This window comes from Phaseolus vulgaris, chromosome 2 (genome assembly GCF_051622355.1).
Source record: "Phaseolus vulgaris cultivar YP4 chromosome 2, ASM5162235v1, whole genome shotgun sequence".
Taxonomy (NCBI): domain Eukaryota; kingdom Viridiplantae; phylum Streptophyta; class Magnoliopsida; order Fabales; family Fabaceae; genus Phaseolus; species Phaseolus vulgaris.
Window position 1 is genome coordinate 38,688,886 of NC_143499.1, and position 24,115 is coordinate 38,713,000.

General features: G+C 34.0%; 3 protein-coding genes and 1 pseudogene across 7 annotated transcripts; 3 read left to right on the forward strand and 1 right to left on the reverse strand.

Moving 5' to 3' along the window:
* Positions 1-1,773: 1,773 nt before the first annotated feature.
* Positions 1,774-4,278, forward strand: LOC137811892 (Inositol monophosphatase family protein). Its single transcript, XM_068613755.2, has 3 exons — positions 1,774-2,266; positions 3,010-3,406; positions 3,682-4,278. Exons 1-3 carry the CDS (start codon positions 1,865-1,867, stop codon positions 4,080-4,082), a joined length of 1,200 nt encoding a protein of 399 aa, XP_068469856.1. The 5' UTR covers positions 1,774-1,864; the 3' UTR covers positions 4,083-4,278.
* Positions 4,279-5,560: 1,282 nt separating this feature from the next.
* Positions 5,561-20,862, forward strand: HEN4 (RNA-binding KH domain-containing protein). 5 transcript variants are annotated; one of them, XM_068613756.2, is made up of 7 exons: positions 5,561-6,366; positions 16,301-16,756; positions 16,871-17,146; positions 18,801-18,995; positions 19,070-19,146; positions 19,830-19,941; positions 20,195-20,862. In XM_068613756.2, exons 1-7 carry the CDS (start codon positions 5,866-5,868, stop codon positions 20,330-20,332), a joined length of 1,755 nt encoding a protein of 584 aa, XP_068469857.1. In that variant the 5' UTR covers positions 5,561-5,865; the 3' UTR covers positions 20,333-20,862. The 5 variants fall into 5 exon arrangements, with proteins under 5 accessions (XP_068469857.1, XP_090154902.1, XP_090154900.1 ...); XM_090298774.1 differs by having other exon boundaries at positions 5,749-6,366; positions 16,305-16,756; XM_090298775.1 differs by lacking the exon at positions 5,561-6,366 and adding an exon at positions 15,151-16,220 and having other exon boundaries at positions 16,305-16,756.
* On the forward strand, positions 11,581-12,627 carry LOC150029160 (secreted RxLR effector protein 161 pseudogene; annotated as a pseudogene).
* A 9-nt stretch (positions 20,863-20,871) lies between the features above and the next one.
* Positions 20,872-22,459, reverse strand: LOC137811895 (costars family protein). Its single transcript, XM_068613757.2, has 2 exons — positions 22,288-22,459; positions 20,872-21,250 (listed from the first exon to the last, which is right to left on the reverse strand). The coding sequence occupies exons 1-2, from the start codon at positions 22,366-22,368 to the stop codon at positions 21,068-21,070; spliced, it is 264 nt and encodes an 87-aa protein (XP_068469858.1). The 5' UTR covers positions 22,369-22,459; the 3' UTR covers positions 20,872-21,067.
* Between the last annotated feature and the right edge of the window lie 1,656 nt (positions 22,460-24,115).

Below are 24,115 nucleotides of genomic sequence, written 5' to 3' on the forward strand. Positions count from 1 at the left end.
TATTCTTAAGACCGTGATCTTCCCTTCACCTAGGTTGATAATTCATCCCCATATGATAATAGTCATTAAGCTAAATCTTTGCATGTGTCCTGATTGTATAAACTTTTTAACCTTATCTTTCAATTTTAAGTATTTTTTGGTGGCATTATGATAGTATCAACATTGTCAGCTTGTATATACATTGATGGTGGACATTAAATGTTCTTACAAGAGTCGCGATAGTCCTACAATACTATATTTTCTTCCAACTTGATTGAAACCTTGATAAATGCTTCTATTTTGGAATATACTATTTTTTTAATTATTCAGACAAGTCGTGTCAATAAAAAAATACATTCATATTCAAGTCACCTAAAAGTAAATAATTTTTTTTTTCTTAACAGCTAGAAAAGTAATAAGTATACAAATCAATAAATAGTACACCTGAAAAATGTCAATACATTTATAGAATTTTAATGATTTTTTTTTATCCCAATGAGTTTAAATTAACCTTCCTCAATCATCTTAATACCTAATTAGTGTTTAATTTTATATTTATATGCATAATTTTATCATTAGGACTCTTATACTACATTTATGGTTTTGTTCCTTTATTTATAATTGAAATATTTTCGTTATTATAACAATCGAAATATTTTCGTTATTATAACAATTAAGGTTCCTTCACCTAGTATCTCGAACCCTAATTTTATGAGTTAGAAAAATACCTAACAATACCATATCTAATATTTAATTTTTATCTAACTTTATTACTTTTGAATTAACAGTATTAACATATAATCATCCTAACCATACATGTGTAGTATGTTCACAAGTACAACATCCAAGATAATATGTATGGGAATTCAAAAGTAATATATTAATTATTAAGAACATATTAACGCATTTATTATTAAATATATTAATATATCAATTTTCATATAAACAAATTTTGAAGGCAATAAAAACTTAGGTAACCCAAATCTATTTTATAGTTTTAGAAACCCTTTCACCTACTTGTTAACCCAAATTCTTTTATATTTTAAAAACTTTTTTACCTATTTGTTATTCTTTTACCTCTTCTTCTCTTCTCTTGTATTAGACAATTACATTATGCATTCTTGATGCAAATAGATTATGTATAATAAATATATGAGCTCTGCTCAAATTTATACTCCTTTTTTATAACTGGTTTTATTAATTTTTTTAATTAAATAATTTAATTTATATTTTAATTAAAAATTTAATTTAATATTTTATTATTATTTGGAATTGTTAAAAGATTGTAAAGTAAGAAGTTAGGTGTCAAGATAAAATTTTACCAGCTACTTTATTTTTATGTTTATGTTTAAATTATTAATAATATTCATACTATCTTTTCTTGATCGATTAGAGGCCAAATTAACGCAAAAGTCTCTTCACAGTAAAAATAATATGATTTAGATAGAAAATAATTTTGGTCCATAATAATTTTTCTTTATATTTTAATAGTTTTTTTTTTGTCTTTAATACATTTTTATTTTATTTTTTCTTTCAAAAATTCTTTAAATAACGTTTTAAACAATGAAATGAAACAATTTAGACAGTGATCTTGAATAAACAACGAAATTATCATACAAAATTAAAATTCAAAATTGATCAGAAATCAAGATCGCATTTAAACTTATGATTTATTTGAAATGTAACATATGTTTTCTGTAATAACAGTTTAAAAAGTAAGACGGTCTCCCTTTAATTTTAAAGAGTATTTTTTAATTTTCAAATATAAAAAGACTGCAAATAAAATAAGAAGTTGAAGCAAGGAGAGTTTTCTTTTTTTGTGTTTTAAAAGAGCTTGAAATTTTCTGAAATGAAAATATTTCATCATTAGATAACTTTTGACATTATGCAGTCAGCTGTAAGGCCACCACTCTATCATCTTGTAAGCTTAAGACCAAAGCTTCAAAAATTTTCATCAAAATCTCAACTTTGTGCCTTGGGGACCCCTTTCTGCAGACTAAGAATGACTTCAGTTTCTGGGTCTGAGCTAAGACCCCTTAGAGCTGTGGGTGGTTCTTCTTCATCTTCTGGAGGTGATGATGGGTTTGTGACACTGTTAGAGTATGTGGGGAAGGAAGGAATACACGTGAAGGATGATTTGGTGGTGTTGCTTGATCACATACAGTATGCTTCCAAGAGAATTGCAGCTCTTGTGGCTTCTCCTTTTAATTACAGCCTTGGCAAACAAACCGGTTTTGACTCTGTTGGTTCCGATAGAGATGCTCCAAAGCCTCTTGATATTCTCTCGGTATTTTCTTTTTCTCTTTGGAAATGACTAGAATGCAGTTTTGTTTGTTTTTCTTATCCTTTCATGAATGGTTATTGTTGTCGTGGTGGAAAGTGCTTTCCATTTGTGTGAGTGTGTCTTTTGGATGGTATAGAAATTGTGTGGATGTAAATGAGAGAAGAGAAAAAGGATGTGTGTGGTTTTGTCCTCTTATCCTTTCTTGGGTGATTTTTGGGAAGTGATTTCCATTGTGTAAGTGTGTACTCAATTGGGATGGAAATTGAGTAGTTGTAAATGAGAGAAGAAAAAAGGAATGAAAGTGTGGAGTGGCCATTATCTCCATTCCATCTTTTGGTAAAGAAGAATTCATTTCAAATTGGGATGAAGGGGCAATGTTAACAGAGCAAAGTGCAAAAGGGAATGATTTTTGTACCATTTTTTCTATTTCTCTTACTAATTGGGAATTTGAGGGTTTTGATATGATGCCTATTGCCGTTCAGGTTGTTGACTTGCACCACTTGGAAAATTTTGAAAAAATTCAGCCTCTTATGTCTAAATAAGTCATAGAGCAACAACATGAGAATGGCATTTAAATAAGTATATATCAATACATGAAGAAGGTGTACAAAACATAGTCTTGAATGTTTAATCCCTTACCTAAGTTGGTCAAGGGCTATATACTTTTCTTTACAAACATGGACCCATAAATATTAATGGAATATAGTATCTGATTATTCAATACTCCCCATCATGCATCATTGCAGAATGAAATTATCTTGTCATCACTCCGAAAATCTGGAAAAGTTGCTGTCATGGCTTCTGAAGAAAATGATGAGCCAACTTGGATAAGTGAGGATGGTCCATATGTGGTTGTAACAGATCCCCTGGATGGTTCTCGAAATATTGATGCATCCATTCCAACAGGCACAATTTTTGGTATTTATAAGCGGCTTGAGGAACTAGATGATCTACCAATAGAGGAGAAGGCTATGCTGAATTCACTCCAGAGTGGAAGTAGGTTGATTGCTGCTGCCTATGTTCTCTATTCTTCTGCAACTATACTCTGCATCACCTTTGGTTCTGGAACACACGCATTCACTCTTGATCATTCAACAGGAGACTTTATTCTTACAAATCCAAGCATTCAAATTCCTCCCCGTGGTAAAATATGCATTTTACATTTTCCCTACAATTTAAAGAGTTTAACATACATGCATTGCTTGTGTAAAAGCTTTTACACTGTCAACCATTAAAAAAGTTTATCCATGCTGCAACTTTTGTAGTAGTTGTTATAATGCATTATCTCTCATATCATGTCTTTATATTGCATTACTACCTAAGATTGGAAGCATCTTACAATGGGATATTGTCATTGTTAACTTCTGAATGAAATATACCTTTGGTTTATGCTGTTGACATCTGTCTAATGTGGTCAGGGCAAATTTATTCGGTGAATGATGCAAGATATTTTGACTGGCCTGAAGGTTTAAGGCAATATATAGACACTGTTAGACAAGGAAAAGGTAGATATCCAAAGAAGTACTCTGCCAGGTATATATGTTCTCTGGTGGCTGATCTCCACAGAACTTTGTTGTATGGTGGTGTGGCAATGAATCCAAGGGACCATCTTCGTCTTGTTTATGAAGCAAACCCTCTTAGTTTCATTGTAGAGCAGGCTGGTGGAAGAGGGTCTGATGGTAAACATAGAATTCTTTCTCTTCAACCATATAAACTTCATCAAAGACTTCCTCTTTTTTTGGGGAGCTTGGAAGACATGGAAGAGTTAGAAAGTTATGGGGATATCCAACAGAAAGTTAATCCTGGTTATGAGGTTTGATGCTGTGTACATGCAACCAAGTTTTGAATATTCAACCATCATTGTGCCTGATCAAGTGACTAATTGTTCCACTGTTCTTCACTTATGTTATATGTACTTCGTTATCCATCATCTGTGTTAATATATCTTTAATATCTGATCATACTTGTGCTCTAATATAAATAAAATTCTCTGTCAAATAGATTGCAAGAGAAAATGGATAGAAATCTTTTTGCTTTATTGAATGTTTGGATTCAGGTATGATTGATCTTTGCCCTGAATTAGGTTTTTTGAAAAATCTTTGCAAAAAATTCTAAACTATAAAAAATACATCTGAAGGGAAACTTTAATCCTTTGCTTTTTACTTTGTAAATTTAAATTCTTTAATCATTTCTCCAATATTATATTAACCTTAATTTTCACTTTAATCTTAATAAACACATATCATATTTTCTTTTTGCTTTTTCTCCGAGTGGTAAGGGTTTAACGGGGAGAAATTGGCTCTCAATAAATTGAATTCTCATTTTATTTCTTATTCGTCCAAAAAAAACTGTTCCCACAATTTGGTTTTAGTTTTGATGATTTTTTATTGGTTGTCAAAAAATAAAAATATTTATAATGATTAAAAAAATATTATATGAAAAAATGATTTTTTTATAAAATTAAAAACATTTAGTTTAATTCTACGAACTTTTTTTTCAAAGAAGAAACGAATGTGAGAGATTTAGAGTCGAATTCTCATCGTGAACAAAAAAATCAATGTTACTTGAAGAAATAAATCACAAGGATTGTATTATACTAAAATTAATACTACTTAGAGAAAAAAAAAATTTATTATACTAAAATTAAAATATATAAATATTTATTGTATTGAACCCAACTCTTTATACTAAGTAATATGATATTTATCCTAAGTAATATGATATTGTGATTTTATTTAATTTATAATATTTTATTATGATTATATACGTTTTATCTACAATTTTTTAATTATCTTGTTGTCATTTTTAGTTAGAATATTAATAATTACTACTTTAATATTTTATATAGACCACTGAAACTCTTATTAACAAGTCTAATCATTTAATTTGATTTTTTATTATCACATATTTTAATGACTAATATTGAAAAACAATTTAAATCAACATTTTCAACTTTATAATTGACTATATAATAATTTTCAACATTGTAAATTTGATACTAAAATTATTATGAATCACGATTCAAATTAATAATAATTTAAAGTCACTGTATGATAATTTAAATCAACATTTTTTAAATTTGTATTTTAAAGTTAACCTTTCATATTTTAAATATTTTATTATTTTTGTTTTACATAATTTTGAAATAATTATGACTCATAATTATAGTTGATAAATGTTTAATAATATTAAAATTAAAATTAATAATCATTAATTAAAAAGTCTTAATTGTAGTTAAAAACATTTTCTAATATTAATTAATTACTTTATGTAACAGGCATCCCTCTTATCCCGTTCCAAACCAAAGTCAGACTTCTCTCTTCCTCGTGTCTGCAACTGTCATCGACCAAGAAGCACAACGAAACACAGTTACTAATTAATAATTAATAAAAATCATTAATCAGTGAAAGAGAGAGAGAGAAGACACACAAGGATAAACAATTAGTAATTTGTAATAAGGAGTATTTATATTTAATTATCCAATTAGGAGTAAGATAAATAAAGTCCTGCAAGAAAAAATACCTGTGTTATTATGGGAAGAAGCAGAAGCAGAAGCAGAAGCAGAAGCAGAAGCTTCCTCTGAAGCAGAATTTACAGATTGAATGATGATGGCGGATTCAAACCCCCCTAACGGACACTCCAACCGTCCCAAACTCTGTCAGACTCACGTCACCTTTCGTCTCCTCTGCCACGCCTCACGCGTCGGCGCCATCATCGGCAAGTCCGGTGTTCTCATCAAGACGCTTCAGGAGGCCACCGCCGCCAAGATCCGATTCGAGGACGCCTCGCCCGAATCCCCCGACCGGGTCATCCTCGTCACTGCCTCTGCCTCTGCTTCCGCCGCCGGCGAGGTCTCCAAGGCGCAGGAGGCGCTGCTCAAGGTCTTTGAACGGATTCTTGATGTTGCTGCCGATACTGCTGGCACCGAGGTCGGCGACCGTGTCGTCTCTTGCCGCCTGCTCGCGGATACTTCGCAGGTCGGCGCTGTAATTGGCAAGGCCGGGAAGGTGATCGAGAAGATCAGAATTGACACCGGATGTAAGATTAGGGTTTTGAACGATGGTTTGCCGGCGTGCACTGCTCCGTCCGATGAAATCGTTGAGGTCAGTTTGTTTGTTTCTGCTTTTCGTGTTCTTACACGGTGCGTTGCGTTGGACTTCTGCTGCTAGTGATGTATCGGCGTGCGATATGTTCGCTAGGATTTTGGCATTTGTTTGGAATTGAATTTTGAAGTTAGAATTTAATAGTTTAACTGTTTGGGTGAAAAATTGTTAGTGATTTATTTAAGGGAGGCATGTCTAACCTATCTTTTATTCTCTTTGAATGTATGGAATGGATGTTGAAGTCGTAGAAATATTAATGAGATTTTGTAGAACTGCTCATGTTCTAGTTGATAGAATTGAAGTGGAAGGATTTTTGAAGAAATTGAATATGAAGGGTTCCTCTTCTCCCGCTCTATTTTCCTTCCCTTCCTTTTTGTTAATGAATTTTATGAGAAACGGAAAAAATGGTTGAATATAAGGGACTATAATAGACTTGGTAAATTGGATTTTTGAATAATGGAGGCAGAGAATCTGAGCATTGATTAGTGTGGTCAGATGGGAAAGCATAGGAAGGTAGATGTGGATGTTTCCCACAAAATCTTGAGGCCGAACAGATGGTGATGTAACACGTCAGCAGTTAGCTGCCACTTAGTTTCTCGCTTCTATATATCCGGTCTTTTACACTTGTAATCCTGCTACGAGCTAGCAATGGTTGGCTATGCTGCCCATTTAGACGAGTGGATTTTTCATTTAAGGACCTTCTCAAAATAGATAGATTCATTGGTTGAAGGAAAATTTTGTGCCGGACCCCTATGAAGCCGAGATACTCCAAAAATATAAAAGTATCGGCGTGTAACTAGTATCTGATGTTAATACATACCCTATGGATACAGACATGAGTTTAGCATAATATCATGTGCTGAATAACTCTAATGAACTATCGGTACTGCCTGGTAAGTAAGCGGAGCCAGTAGCTAAGTGAGATTGTAACTACTGTAGTTTTTAATTGGTAAAAGGAATCAATAGTGTCTTTTGTTAAAAATGGACCGTCTCTCTTCCAAATCATGAGCCAGGGCTTGTCATTCTTAGATTAAAGCTTCTTTTGGATTGGACTAATGGTCGTTCTTGTGAAATTCTAACTTGGCCAGGGAAATTGTATTTTTTTTTTACATTTTCATATTAAAAAAATATAATTTCATATGGTGTGGGAAATATATGCATGTAAATATGCTTGATATGATCACTGGTATCTTTTTTGTAAATTGTGATCATCATCTATTGTATCGGCATGTTTGTGTATTGATGGGGAATTAGTAATGTGAATGTCTCTTGCAAATATTGTGTTCACAAAATTTTTGTTAGCATATATTGGCTGTGTCGTATATTGGATTTTTTTATAAATTTCACGTATACCTGTATTCATTTTGTATAGTATCCATTTCTTATTATGTATCTGAAATTCCTAGCTGTTCCCCCCCTCCCAAGCTAGCACATTGTTCTTGGTCTTTCACTTTATTGGTTCATGAACTGGCTGTCGAAGCAGTCCCCTTTTGGATACCTAATGAATTTTCTACAAGCATACATAAATTAATCATGATTCAGTAAAAATAGTCCATTAATATTATCATCATAATTGAATGGATAATGAGTTGGTGAATTATTTTTACATTTATGTTAGGAAAATCAAGATCTTGTATATGATCAAACGATTTTACAAATTTTGGAAGCCTGAGTGATCTCAGCTTAACTCATGTATGCGAGTTTGATAAGATCTTATTATCGTACTCATAAACTCAATGCAATTGCATGACCTTAATGTATATCTGGAAACCTTTTATTTTTAAAATAAATTGACAGCTCGGCCATTTTCTGAAGACCCATTCAATGAAACCCTGGAGACTTCACAGTATGATTCATTTTGGCTTGCCTTTTCTATTTTCTGCCCTTCTGAATCTGCATCTTTTGTGATTCGTCTTTGTTTGGTTCAAACTGGGTTCAACTGAATTGCTTCTGTATTGTTTGATCTCCTTTGTTCAACGATCTTTTCGGAATATGATGAGTTACTTCATTTGCTAGTGGTTTGAATCAACGTGGTTCTTTTTGCATGTAAAAATAATCAGCGTGGTTATATTTATTTTTGTTTCTGAAATCTACCAGTGGAGCTTTAGGCATTCCTTTAAAATATTATCACTTTTTGAATTTTTTTGTTCTCTTTCTGTATCTTTTTTATTATATAAAAAACTAAAAAATAGATGGAAATATTACTTTCAAATATAAAAAGGATTGAAATATTAATTATATAGTAACTAAAAAATCAAAATATTTATTTGAACGTTAATGATTTTATTCTATGTTTTAGTTAATTATATTACCATATTTTGATGTTAAAATATACTTTTATATTCTCAGTTGGTTCTTATTATTTGTGACCATGCTACGATCACATGATTCCCAATATTCCACCCCCCATACGATCTTATAAGTATAATATTGATTTTGACTTCCTTGTTTAACCCCCCTCCTCCCCCCTCTCTCTAGACCCTTTTCAGTGTTGTGAAATAGCCGCTTTCTCACTATTGCACTGCAGAATTTATTGGATTGCCTTTCTGGCTGCCATGGGTGTAGTTAGGGGTGGAAATATGCTGCAATCAGACTTTGGTAGAGCTAAGGCTAGGTTTGTTAAAAACAAAAACAAAAAAACTTTTGACTCTAGCCTGATCTAGATGCAGGTCTGAACTAGCCTGCAGGCATTTTTTGCTATAAGACCTTTAAAAAGCTAGTGGGACTTATTGTATTACAGGCCTATTAGTAATTACAATTTTCTTATATTATTATGTAATGTATGTATTTTGTATATATAATTATGTAATCTGACCTATTTTGACTCCCTAGTTTTCTTGGTGACGTCCTTTTGTTATCCGCAACGAGGCTTTGCCATTGAACTTTTGAGTTAATATTCTGCCAATTTTTATTTTTTATTGGCATAAATTTAATTTTTTATTAGTATAAAATTCCTATATGCCATTGTGCAACTTCTTCTATTTGGTGGTGATGCTATCTGTTACGTGATGTAGTATTGGCATTTCACCATTTTCCTCAATCCTATCCTTTATATATTGAAATAAAACTTGAATACGGGAGCCTGCTTAGTACTTACTAGTGTTGTCTTAATGGGCTAGGGTTAGATGGGTTTGATATCTGGAGGGGGACTTCGGGTCAATGTTATGCTTAGCCCCTTAGGAAACCTGTTTCCTTTGGCTACCTTCGATGCAATGTAAGAAAAGACTGCAATGTTTTGCTTAATGTTGGGAACATTTTCCAACTCACTGATTCTTGAGTTTCATGATTTCAAGAAGAAAGAAAGGAACAGAACAGTGTGGGTGAAGAAGAAAGAGTTTTCTGGGAAGAACGAAAACTATATATTCATATATTTTCTGATGCAGTAACTCTTACACAGATAAGGTTTTATACACACTAAGGAGAAGAAAAAAAAACTTGGTCTTTGGAACAAAGCCCATAAGAAAGATACAGGCCCAATAACTTAAAACCCTCCCTCAAGCTGGAGCATGTATGCAAAGAACTCCAAGCTTGCTGATAAGTTTCTGGAAAACGCTTTGCTTGAGGGCTTTTGTTAGAACATCTGCAGGTTGCTCTGCAGATCGAATGGGCAGGAGATGGAATAAATTCTACTGCAGCCTTTCACGAACAACATGACAATCAATGTCAATGTGTTTTGTACGCTCATGAAAGCTACTATTATGAGAAATATGCCTGGTTGTTTGTGAATCGCAGTAAAGACATGCAATGTTGAAGGTGGTGACATGGAGATCTCTTAGAAGAAAGGTCAACCATTGTAGCTCACATGAGGTTGAAGCCAAGGCACGGTATTCTGCCTCTGAGGATGATCTAGAAACCGTGTTTTGCTTCTTGGTTTTCCATGAAATCAATGATTCTCCCAGAAAAATGCAGAAACCAGTTGTTGAGCGTCGAGTCATGGAACATGACGCCTAGTCAGAGTCAGTAAAAGCTTTTAAATGCAAAACAGAATTCTTTGAATAGAACAAACCTTGTGCAAGTGCAGCTTTTATGTATCGTAGCACATGTTGAACGGCACGATGGTGATGGATTGTAGGCTTTTGAACAAATTGACTCAGATGTTGAACAGCAAAGCATATCTCTGGTCTAGTGTTTACAAGATACAAAAGACGTTCAATGAGTCTTCTATAACTTGAAGGTTCATGAATGTCAACTTCTTCAAACATATTCTCTGTCTTTTTCTGCATGGGTGTGGTTGTTGGTTTGGCACCTAGCATCCCTGCATCATCAAGGATCTCAAGAGCATATTTCTTTTGACAAAGATGACTACCTTCATGTGTCCGTGCTATCTCTAAGCCAAGAAAATATTTCAATTTGCCTAGATCTTTGATTTTAAAAGTAACATTCAGCAAGTTCTTCATAATATTTATCTCATGCATATCATCACCGATTAGAATAATGTCATCTACATAGACTAATAAAGCAATAAAAGATTTTTCTATTTTTTTGATAAAGAGAGAATTATCAGCTTGAGATTGGATGAAACCTATGGTTAAAAGATATGAGGCAAGTTTTTCATACCACTGTCTACTGGCTTGTTTCAAGCCATATAAAGATTTGGTCAAATGACAAACTTGATGACTCCAGGAGGAACTTCTGATGAAATGAATGTGCTTCTGAATAATGGAACTTGAGAACTTGTTCCTTTACCATCTAGGAAATTTGTTGTTGGTTGCAGGTGGATTTTTGCTATCAAACTTGGTCCTGATGGTACTATTGATCGTCTCAAAGCTCATCTTGTGGTTAAGGGTTATACCCAAATTTTTTGTTTAGACTATGGTGATACTTTTTCTCTAGTGGCAAAGATGACTTTTGTTCGCTTATTCATAGCTATGGCTGTTCTTCAACAATGACCTCTTTATCAACTGGATGTCAAAAATGCTTTTCTTAATGGGGATTTGCAGGAAGAAATTTATATGGAGCAACCTCCCGGTTTTGTTGCTCAGGGGGAGTCTTTTGGATTGGTATGTCGTCTTCGCAAATCCTTATATGGCCTCAAGCAATCTCCTAGGGCTTGGTTTGAAAAATTTAGCAATGTTGTTCAATAGTTTGGTATGACTCGCAGTGCAACAGATCATTCAGTTTTTTATCATCACTCGAGTGCTGGGTGTATCTATCTTGTAGTATATGTTGATGACATTATTCTTACAGACAGTGATCACCATGGCATCTCACAAGTAAAACAACACCTTTGTCAACACTTTCAGACCAAAGATCTTGGCAAACTCAAATATTTCTTGGGGATTGAGATAGCACAATCCAGTACTGGTATTGTTATCTATCAGAAAATACGCATTGGATATTTTGGAGGAAATTGGGTTGATGAATTCGAAATTTGTTGATACTCTCATGGATCCCAATGTCAAGCTTCTACCCAATCAGGGGGAGCCTCTTTCAGATCCTGAGAAGTACAGGAGATTAGTTGGAAAATTGAACTATCTCACTGTTACTCGTCCTGATATTTCCTTTGCAGTCATTGTGGTGAGTCAATTTCTTAATTCTCCATGTGAAGATCGTAAGAATGCAGTCATTCGTATAGTGAAGTACATTATAGGCTCTCCTGGACAAGGTTTGTTATATGGTCATAATAACCATACTAAAGTCGTTTGTTATTTAGATGCTGATTGGGAAGGATCTCCATCTGATAGAAGATCAACTTCCGGTTATTGTGTCTCCGTTGGTGATAACTTGATCTCTTGGAAGAGCAAGAAACAAAGTGTTGTGGCAAGATCTAGTGCAAAAGCATAATATAGAGTTATGGCCTCAGCTACTTGTGAGCTTATTTGGCTTAATCAGTTACTTAAAGAATTGCAATTTGGAGAGGTCACTCAAATGACACTTATATGTGATAATCAGACTGCTCTTCATATTAGCTCAAATCCAGTTTTTCATGAAAGGACCAAACATATTGAGATTGATTGTCATTTCATTCGAGAAAAGATTATATCAAGAGATATCAAGACTGAGTTTGTTAATTCAAATAATCAATTAGCATATATTTTTATTAAACCCTTACGAGGGCCTAGGATTGTTTACATTTGTAACAAGCTGGGTAAATATGATCTATATGCACCAACTTGAGGGGGAGTGTTAGATATTATTAGATAATATGAGATATTATAAATATTATAAATATTGTTACATATTTCATATTTATGTAATGGGCTTAGCTCATATGTTTCTTTTCCTATATAAACATAACCTTATGTGTTCAATATACACAAATGATTTACCCTACTCTTTCTTTTACTTTAATACTCCTGCGAGATTTCGCGGCGTCTCCGGTGAGATTCTAGCGACATCTCCAGCGAAGGTCCGATGGCGTCTTTGGCGAAGGTCCTGTGGCGGCTCCGATGAAAGTACGACGGCGACTCCGGTGAAAGTTTGGTGGGGCGGTGATTGGAAAATTCCAATGAACAGTGGTTTCACCAATAAAAATTGAACCCTAATCGTATGCTCTAGATACCATATTAAAGTAAAAGAAAGAGTAAGCTAAATCCCTTGTGTATATTGAACACAGAGGATTATGTTTATATAGGAAAAGAAACATATGGACTAAGCCCATTACATAAATATAAAATATGTAATAATATCTATAATATCTAACAGCTACTAATCGAGCTTTGTACCTCTCAATATTTCCATTTGCTCTTCTTTTAATTTTGTAGACTCACTTACATCCTATAGGAGTCTTACCCTCTGGAAGATCCACTAACTTCCAAGTGTTGTTGATCTCTAGAGCTTTAATCTTGTCGTTCATGGCTGCCTTCCATTTATCAGATTTGATAGCTTCCTCATAGGTGTGTGGTTCAGTTTGCAAAAAAAGGGAAACATAGTTAAAATGTTCATCAGATAAATTTTTATATGATAAGACCGAATTGAGTGCATACCTTGTCGTGTCAGTGTTTATTACCTTCTGTGAAGAGGTTAGCAATTGATGATGATAATCCTCAAGGTATGCAGAGCTTCTTCGACTTCTTGTTGATCTTCTGAGATCTTCGGTATCTCTGATCTTAGTGTTTTCAACTTCATTCATGTTGCCTCTATGATAACTGTCATGCGGACTGTCATACATGTGTTCCATAAAAATTTGATCATAACTTAGCTCGTTTTGTTCACTTTTATCAGTGACTTGACAAAAGCTTTTCTCATAGAAGATAACATTTCTGGAGACAAATATTTCTCTGGTTTGTGCATCAATGACTATATAACCTTTTGTTCTTGCCTTAAAACCCAAAAAAATACATCTTTTGGCTCTAGGATCAAGTTTATTCCTGTTGTTTTCAAGAGTAGAGGCAAAACACAAAGATACGAAGATTAGTTATATCAGGAGTAGTGGTGTACAATTTTTCATATGGACATTTATTTGAAATAACAGGATAAGGCACTCTATTTATGGGATGAACAACATGCATTATGGTGTAAGACCAAAAAACTTTGGGAAGATTAGATTGAAACATGAGACACCGGGTTACATTTAAGATGTGTTGATGCTTATGTTCTACCACAGAATTTTGTTGTGGTGTCTCAACACAAGTGGTTTGGTGAAAGATATCGTGCTTATCATAGAAATCCATCCAGCAAAATTGTTGGCCATTGTCAGTTCTAATAATTTTAATTCCTTTATCAAATTGATTTTTAATCATGACAACAAAGTTGCTTAAAAGACTACGTGTCTCATTTTTATTTTTCATCAGATATACCCAAGTAAATCTAGTATGATCATCCACTACAGTGAGAAAATATTATTTGTGACCATGAATAGAAGGAATACTAAAGGGACCCCAAATATCAATATAAACAAGATCAAAAGAATTATCACATGTACTTTTGCTTAAAGGAAAAGGTAATTTATGCTGTTTAGCAAGATGGCAATGAGTACACATATTGTTCTTATCAAAGTATATGTCGGGGATATGTTTTACTCACGCATTCTAACACCTTACTCGAGGGATGTCCTAATCTGCAATGCCATGTATCAATGTTTTTGACATGCTGAAAAGGCTCATCAGTTTGAGTGAAGAGAGCAATGTTCTTCTCAGATGAAAAATCAAGATTATAAAGTCCTGCACCAAGCCTAGCTCGTCCAATCATCTTGGATGTAGCTGCGTCCTGAATCTGACATTCATCACGAAAGAAAACAAATTTATAGTTAAGTGAGGTGATGAGTTTTTGAACAGATAATATATTCAGGGCAAATTCGGGAATAAATAAAACATTGTATATTATGAAATCTTCAGATAAGACTATGGTCCCAACACATTTTGCAATAACTTGGGTATTGTTAGGAAGTCTAACTTTCACAAGCTCAATTTCATAGTAAGTAAAAAACAAAGACATATCACAGGTTACATGATCAGTGGCTCCGGTATCAAGAATCCAAGATTTTGGATGAGTTTTACCTTTCTCAAAAGGTTGTTGATCAGTGGCAACATTACTGATTTTTCCTTTGTCACTGTTCATTTGAATAATATCAACAATTTTCTGCATTTGTTTAGTAGATAAAGTATTCAGAACTTGATGATTTAGAAACTTATCTTGTGGAGAATTCTTTTTTAACCATATGCTCTTCAAGATTTTCTACCGCATTCGTAGCAGCGTGTGCGATTCTCTGTTTGATCCATGGTGGATAACCATGTTTTGAGTAGCATTCATCCGCAGTAAGGTTCATCTTATTGCAGAAGGAGCATTGCTTTCCTCTGCCTCTGCCATTTCCTTTCCATCCACTGATGTTCCGTTTTTTACTAGATTGGCTAGCGTTGTTAGTCATAATCTTTGACTCTATGACAACGGCATCACTGAAAGTTCTTTCTTGCCTCTCTTGGTGCAGAGCAAGAGAAAAAACTTTGTTTATACCTGGTAAGGGCTCCATGAGAAGAATTTGGGTCTTTATACTGTTATAAGTGTCTCTGAGGCCTTTTAGAAAAGACATAACGCTTTCTGATTTTCTGTATTCGAGGATGATCTTGGACAATCTGCAAGTGCATTTGGTACTACAAATGCATGTAGGAATGGGTCGTAGTGAATCCAGTTCTTCCCACAATATTCTGGAACTTGTGTAATACTCGAAATGCTTCTCTCTCCCTTCCTGATCGAATTTATTTCTTGAAGGAGATCAGAAGTGTGGAAATGGTTGCTTTTGGAAAATCTCTCCTTCAGATCTTCCCATAAATCCCTTGTGTTGTCAATGTAAATGGCGCTTTGAGCAATTTGTGTGATAAGGCTCCGATTAATCCACGAAATCACAATGACATTGCAGCGTTCCCATGCTTCGTATTGCTTGCCCTTGCGTGTCGGTTCTGGTATTTCTCCCTGACAAATTTAAATTTGTTCTTCGAGAGCAAAGCCCTTTTCATCGCACAACTCCATGAAAGATAGTTACTACCGTCAAGCAGAGGCGAAATTAGGACCGCTCATGGATTCTCTCCGGGATGAAGATAGTAGGGACTTGTTGGGTCTTGTGAAGATTCCTCGGAAGCCATGGAAGAAACAAGACAAGAGGATACAAGAATGGGAAGAAAAGGAAGGAGAAACGGAGTGTCAAAGCGAGCGCAGGTCAGAGCGGGTCAAACCCGCTCTGATACCATCTTGAGTTTCATGATTTCAAGAAGAAAGAAAGGAACAAAACAGTGTGGGTGAAGAAGAAAGAGTTTTCTGGGAAGAACGAAAACTGTATATTCATATATTTTCTGATGCAGTAACTCTTACACAGATAAGGTTTTATACACACTAAAGAGAAGAAAAAAAACTTGGGTTTGGAAAAGAGCCCATAAGAAAGATACAGGCCCAATGACTTAAAAAAGGGACCAGTAAATATGGTAAATGGAATTAAATTTATTTGTGCTCTATTTTTTTTTTAAATACTGAGAAATTACCTTTTGGAATTGTGTTGTGTCAGATAGAAGGCCAGCTGAGGTCCGTAAAGAAGGCACTTATTGCTGTCTCCGAGCGACTTCAAGATTGTCCTCCACCTGATAGAACAAAGGTGATGGGAAGCAGGCATTATGAAGTGGTTCAGTCTGAACAGTTTTCAATTCCGCTTGAGTCTTTAACTAATCTGCATATAGATCACCATCTGCAAAGAAGCTCTACTTTATCCAACAGGTCTAATGGAAATGCCTCTGGTTCTCATAAATTATCAGCAGAAGTTAATAGAGTCTCATCCCTGGATCCAAAAGTACTTCAGCAGGAAGTTACCTTTAGAATTCTTTGTTCCAATGATAGGGTTGGTGCCGTTATTGGAAAGGGAGGTAATATTGTAAGAGCTCTTCAGAACGAATCAGGGGCTATTATAAGTGTTGCTCCTTCAGTGGTTGAGTGCGAGGATCGATTAGTTACTATTACAGCTTCAGAGGTTTGTTAAATGTAATCTTTTTGCTTGTACTTCTGTTCTATGTCTTGTCTATATATTAGTGTAGTACACTCTCTTTTGATGTTTCTTTTTTGCTGGTGGCTTACCTTTATGCAGAATCCTGAATCAAACTATTCCCCTGCACAGAAGGCTGTTGTGCTTGTTTTCTCCAAGTATGTTGAGGCTGGTGTTGAGAAGGGGCTAGACTTGGGAACAAAAAAAGGGACATCTGTTAGTGCACGTCTTGTAGTCTCATCAAACCAAGTTGGTTGCTTGTTAGGGAAAGGAGGGGCAATAGTCTCTGAAATGAGGAAAGCCACAGGGACGAATATAAGAATAATTGGCCATGATCAGGCTCCAAAGTGTGTATCAGAAAATGATCAATTGGTACAGGTGTGTCCATGATTCTTTATGTGCTTTCTCAATTAAAATGTTTTCAGATTGCATACATTCGTTTAGTGGTGCCAGATACTTGTTTTGTTTTGCTAAATCCCCAACCTCTCAGCATGTTACATTTGGTATTGTTTTAAGATATATAATGCATTCTTATCCTGGTATATTCAGCAAAAGTACCTGTTATCCCTATGTGTAAGAATGTAATCCTATTTTGATCCTCAGCTTGCAACTTTTTTTATGTTTCTGAACGCTAAGTCTTAGATACGACCCACCCACCTACTCTCAGTGTATAGATTGTATTTTATTTCCTTCTAGATGCTTTTTGGAGCAATAAGTAGCTACGTTATGTTTGGATGAGGAATTTTAAAATTTAGGAGAATTTGGAAGGCTTGAAATTTGAATTGATTTGATCTAAATTTCTTACATTTTTATGTGCTTTGTTTGGATAAATTAATTTAAATTTTTTACATTCTTAATTTGGATAGGGTAATTTAATTTCTACTATATCTAATATATATAAACGTGTATATTGAAATTTTAATATCAAACATTAGCTTATTTTGAATATTTGATGTTAGAGAGAAGAGAGTATTGAAAATTTCAAATTCTTAGTTTTTAGATGGAATTTGAAATTCTACAATTTCAAGTAATCAAAATACTTTAATATATTTCTAACATTTCAATTCCTTTTAAAAATCTCTATCCAAACAACATATTTTTGTCATGAAGTATTTTAAGTTTTTTATAAAAATGAATTATGCTCTAAAAACTCCCCACATAAATAGAGTGTGCATTGCAATCTGTATATAAAGGTATTTTGTTATGGAAAGCTGGGTTATGTCTTAGACACTTGGTTTTAGATTCTGTTTACTCTTAACTGTTCTTGGTGCTTATATGTCAAAACATGTTATTAATCCCTCAAAACGTTACCTATAATCGAAATATAAGTTGTATTCTCTACTTTATAGAGATTAAAAGTCTCATTTTCAAGTTGGAGCTACCTATTCTTTGTATCTCATAGACTTTTAGCCTCGTTATCATCTTGAGATTAGCTCTGAATTCATGGTCTTTCTGATGCATTCTATTTGTAACTTCAACTGTTATGTTGGCTCAATTTTTATCTTCATGTTTTGTTTGATCTAGAAATCTGATCTTAGTACTGGCCAAATATTGAAATATGGTTTTCATGATCTCCTTGTCGATATGTATAGTGATTATAACAAATGCTTAATGCTATGATATTCTACCTTTTTTCCTCATTTAATCCACTGATTGTTTTAACCTTTAGAGTTGACAAGAAGCAACTTATTTGCATGAGGATGTCTATCTTGGGTCATACACTTCTTGTATATGTAGTTCTTTAAAATTTTTTTATCAAGGGTGTCCTTAGATTTCAGTTGGGAAACCCAAACAACTTTCATCTTCCATCGAACATTGTGTCAACATGTTTGGCAATTTTTCTTCACAGTTAGAAGTGAAACTTATCTCAAACTATGGTTGAATTACAAGCCACAGTGGGCTGCTTTTTCTTAACTCTAGTTGAGTTCAACTTAACTTTCTTACTGAAATCTAAGTTCACACTAAATCATCAGGATAAATCTTGCAATCATGTTTCAGCATTTTTTAAAATCATTATTCACTTTTCCTTCAGATATCAGGGGAATTTTCAAATGTTCAAGGTGCAATATATAAAGCCACTGGTAGACTGCGAGATCATCTATTTGTCAATACACAACACAGTGGTGGAGGAAGGAGCCTTTCCTCTGTTCTAGCTGGAGGCCGACCAACTGTTGCTGTTTCTCATGGTCTCAATAGACATTCTTTGCCAGGATTACTGGCACCACAGGTATATTGCTTTCTCTCTGCTGGCTTGTTTTCCTTTCCAAGTTTTCCCTATAAACTTATTAAGTTTGGCTGCAGATAGTGGCTGGAATAAACTCCAGAGGCACCAATGGTCGGGGATTGATTTCTGAAAAAGGTGGCTTAGAACTTGTCAGGTAGTTGATATGCCAAATAATTAAACATGCTTTAATGCATATCAATGATTTATGAGGACAAACTTTAGGCTATCTTTTAGTATTTTCAGGATCATAGATCTGCATAACTAGGAACTGCTGCCTATGATTTGGTAACCAGTATTGATTTCTGTGGCATACTAGGTCAGGTCACATGTTTGCATTTCTTGTTGATGCCAAACTCACACTTTCACATTTTCTTACAAACAGTTGCTTCTGTCGTGCCACTTACTCTGCTGTTTTGAAAGATCAATACACTTGACTAGCATCTTTTGATTTATTCAACAATGACCTTTATGAGATCATTGTTTATTTGCTATTATTTGGAGCCCAGGCATTGACCAGGCTCCTTGTGAAGTTTTGGGACTACTATAACATGGTTTTTAATGTGAACAAGGCTTGGTTCTCCTTGTTTATTTTCTGCCCCATAATATAATAGTTGCATAACCTGGGTTCGTGTATGGGAATCTCCTCTTAGAAAATAATATGAAATTCCATTAAATTCTTCAATGAGTCCTCCCTGAACCCCAAAAGCATAAAAAAAAGGAAAATAATTGTTTTTCATTGTCACTAACAACTTATTAGAACTCGGAAATAGTTACTTGGGCAAGTATAACAATATGTTACAAAATGTAGTTCTTATTATTACTCTCTTCGGTCTGCAGTGGGAGTAAAACTGCGATTGTTACTAATACAACTGTGCAAATTGTGGTTCCTGAGGATGTTATTGGCTCTGTATATGGGGAAAACGGTAGCAATCTGGTTCGCTTGAGACAGGTACCCGATCTCGGATGAGTTTATGTATATATACTTTATTTAGGTGCTTAAGTGCTCCTCACATTAATCTTTTGTGTGGTCTCTACTATGATATTGTAATTGGTTAGTGGTTCTGTTACGAGAAAATAACCATCCAATGATGCTGAAATTGCTTGACATTTTGGACATATGGCATTGTTATGACGAACAATGGGACTTGTTTCAAAGACACTATTATTCCCCCTTTTTAACTTCATTTTGTTTCCGTTATCAGATATCAGGTGCTAAGGTCGTCGTCCATGAATCTCTTCCCGCAACAGGTGACAGGACTATTGTCATATCCGGTACACCTGATGAAACCCGCGCAGCGCAGAGCCTTCTCCAAGCATTTATTCTCACTGGATCATCGTGACAATACAATATCCCTTCACCGGCGACCCTTTACTTTTCAAGTAGTTTTACCAATTTTTTGAAATCGTTTTTTATCCTATCCCAAACCATCTACAACATAGGAAATCTTGATGTCTACTGTCACTCTAATGTGTCATTGTCACTCTTCTTTAATTCAATTTCGTGAAATTTAACTGACAAAAAAATTACTTTAGATGCAAATTATTTAAATGTGAGTGACAACAGACATATAAAGAGTTGCAATAGACATTCTCGTAATAGACTGCTAAATCAATTCACACCAGAAGTTGTTCACTGCGCGGCAATAGTCACTTGATTTTTTGGGTGTACCTAGTATTGGCGAGTTATATTCTACAGGTCAAGCATTTTTGCTATCAGCTACTTTTTGGAATATTACCCTGTTACATGTGGAACGCCGCGGTAAAGGCATGTGAACTTTTAGATACATATTTACTTGGACTTAGAATTTTCAGTGGTGCTGTGTCTGCATCCTAATGAGAATAAAACGACGGTAATTATTGACGAAAAGAACTAACAATGTGCAAAAATAGGAAGAACATCGTTTCATAAAAACTGCAATCCACAAGTCCTGGTTTTAGCATTTGATATATGCTTTAAACATTTACCTCAGACTAAATGGTAATACGAGGATATAATGTCTGATGTCTCCTCCACACGCTTAAATATATTGCACGCATTATAGCATTACAAGGATCATAAAACACAAGTTGGTGTTTCAAGTTTCTGCTGCAGCAGAGGCTGGACTGAGAATGATTTCCACGTTATCATGGACTCCTTGCAGCAGAAGCTCACCTTCGTATGTCAATACTTTTCTCTTTTTCGCTGCTCTTAGTGTTCCAACAAGTGCTTCAAATATATTTGCACATTCATCATCGTTAAATAGTGTTCCAAATGTTACCTTCACAATACAAGATGCTTTTGTTAATATCAAGAGAGCGCTATTCAGAAGGGTATAACATACAAGCAAAATTCTCCACCTAAAGATTAAAACATGATAATTACAAATTGCACTCATGCTCATTGACCAGAAAGTAAATTCACCATTTATTTTCCATGAATGCAATCGATTTTACGTGCTGCCTCCTTCAAAAATTTGGACATAAAAGCCAGAATTTACTTATTCTGATGATCATATGCTCTTGGATCACAAATTTTGACTTGTTACTTCAATGAATCACATTGAAAAGTTGAGCATTCTTCTGTTTCCCTGAGCAGATCAACCTTGTATAGAAGGGTTCTACATACTATCTCACCTTCGTAATTTTCAACATAGTAATGATATATTAAGAAGCCGTATTTTTTAAACACCCCAGCATGTTTTATTTCTCTTCTCATTTTATCATATTACTTATATTCTAGTTTTATATCTTTTTTTCTCTCATTCGGGGTTGAAGAGTATTTGGTATAGGTAACTAAAATTGTTTCTAGTGAAGAACAATTGTTGTTGCTTAAGTTTCATTTGATTATTAGCAGGTATTAATTACTAGGGCCTTTTTTTCCTAAGGATCGAATGGTTCTTTCCCATTTCATTCATCCTAATCTATGCAAAAAAACACTGAGGTGGTTTGAATCACAATTTTTCCAAGGAAAGAGGAACCTTTCTAGGTTACCGAAACTCAATTGACTTATCAAAGGCAAGTTGGTCAGAACTCAACTATCTCACCCTCAGTTTTTAATCCAATTCTTGAGAGATCCTGTTAACAAAGTTAAGATCCCTGTGAACAAATTTAAGATCCGATTTTGTTAAAGACCCAGGATCCCATTAACAAACTCACGATCTAGATCTATAAGAATGAAGTAAACAACAGCATATATTATTATGCGTGTATAAGGAAGAGGTGATGAAGAAATTGAGAGCTTGAAATTCCATAAATGTAGATTCATAGCAACATAATAATATAAAAAAAGATTTAAAGATGAGATTTTGTTATAGACCTTGTAAGAACCATCTTCTTGGACCTCGCCAAGCCTCTTGATTTCTTGCTTGAGCCGCTGAACCTCTTCTTCAACATTCATGGTTACAATATCTTCCTCCACCAAAAAATGAAAATATCCCCAGGAGATGTTTTTCAGCGCACTTATCTTAGAATACCTTCACAAGGAATAAATAATAGGCAAATAATATGATACATGAAAATTTCATTCAATAGTGTAAAGAGTATAAATTTATTGACTTTTACATTAAATATATAAGTCAATTATGTATATCCTACTATTGTAGAATAGTATATTATATAGTTGCTTAAATAATTTTTTATTCCCCAAATTGGGAGTAGTATTTATTTTGATCCTCCAATGAAAGATTTTATTTTTTTTAATTTTATGAAATGTTATTTTTAGTTTGTGGGATTAGATATTATATTGTGAATCTAACATATAAAAACTAGTTTTAATTGAATAAAATGTAGAAGTATACTATATTACTATATATAATACAAATGGGTAAAAATATAGATATCTATGGTTAAAAAATATAGACATTTTTAAAATAAAAAAACCATGTGATATATTCTTTTTCGTTATAAGACCGTGTTTTAAAGATGTAAATTTTAGTGGATAAAGAATGTAAAGTTTATAAATAGGTTATAATAATCTCATTATTTATTTTATAAGAAATTTATCTCTAAAAAATTCTTTTATTCTATTTAAGAGTATATGTATGATAAGATATTTGTTTTGATTACAAAGTATATTTCTTGATAAAAATAAAAGAATGTGAAGAAGAATACATCAAAATATATTAATTACAATATTGATGTAGGTAAGTTAACATTTCAATTCATTCTCTTTTTTTCTCGAGACTTGAAAAGAGATGTGATACTCATCAAATTAATAAGAGATGTTGATTGTATACTTTGAATCGAAATCATTGTCACCTCGGTTTAAGCTGCTTTTTGGGGGCACACTACTTTAGGGAGTTAATTAAATTACATTTGTTCATATTTGTATTTAAGTATATGGGTGGATTGTATTGTTGCTTAAATTGCCTAGATGTGTTAGGGCATGATTGTATACACCTACTTGGAATTGCTGAAAAATTAAAATATCATCATGGAGATAAAAAAAAATGAGCTATAATCATCTTTGACCGTATTGGTTTTCTGTATGGTGTATGGTGACTATGCTATCAGAGATGAGAGGAGAGAGAACATGTAAAAAGTAACTTTGGAAAAGATTATTACTGTTATTCATTATACATGCAGCCTATCTAAACAAGGAAGATATATATAAATATGAGTAGGACACCCATGGACCTAGTATAGCAAAAGAGAGCAAAGGCCCAAAAGGGTTCAAATATAAAAAAAAACCCCTTCAAGTTGGTGGATGGATACACCGAACACCAAGCTTGGAAATGAAATCATGAAACTTTTCTTTATCAAGAGTCTTTGTAAGGAGATCAGCTGGTTGATTCTTTATGCTGATGGGCAGCAAGTGGAAGAGGTCCTACTGGATCTTTTCTCTTACGACATAACATTCAATATCAAGATGTTTGGTTCTTTCGTGGAAGTTATGATTTTGGACAATATGGCGAGTGGATTGGCTGTCATAGTAGAGACTTGCAGTCTTGCTGATGGGTATATCAGGTCTTTAAGTAAAAATGTGAGCCATTGGACTTCATAGCATATAGTTGCGAGCGCTCTATATTTCGCTTCAGACGAAGATCTTGACACAGTATTCTGCTTCTTTGTTTTCCACGAAATTAATGAGTCTCCAAGGAAGATGCAGAGTGGCGTGTTAAAACACATGAAACCTAGTGTGAGTC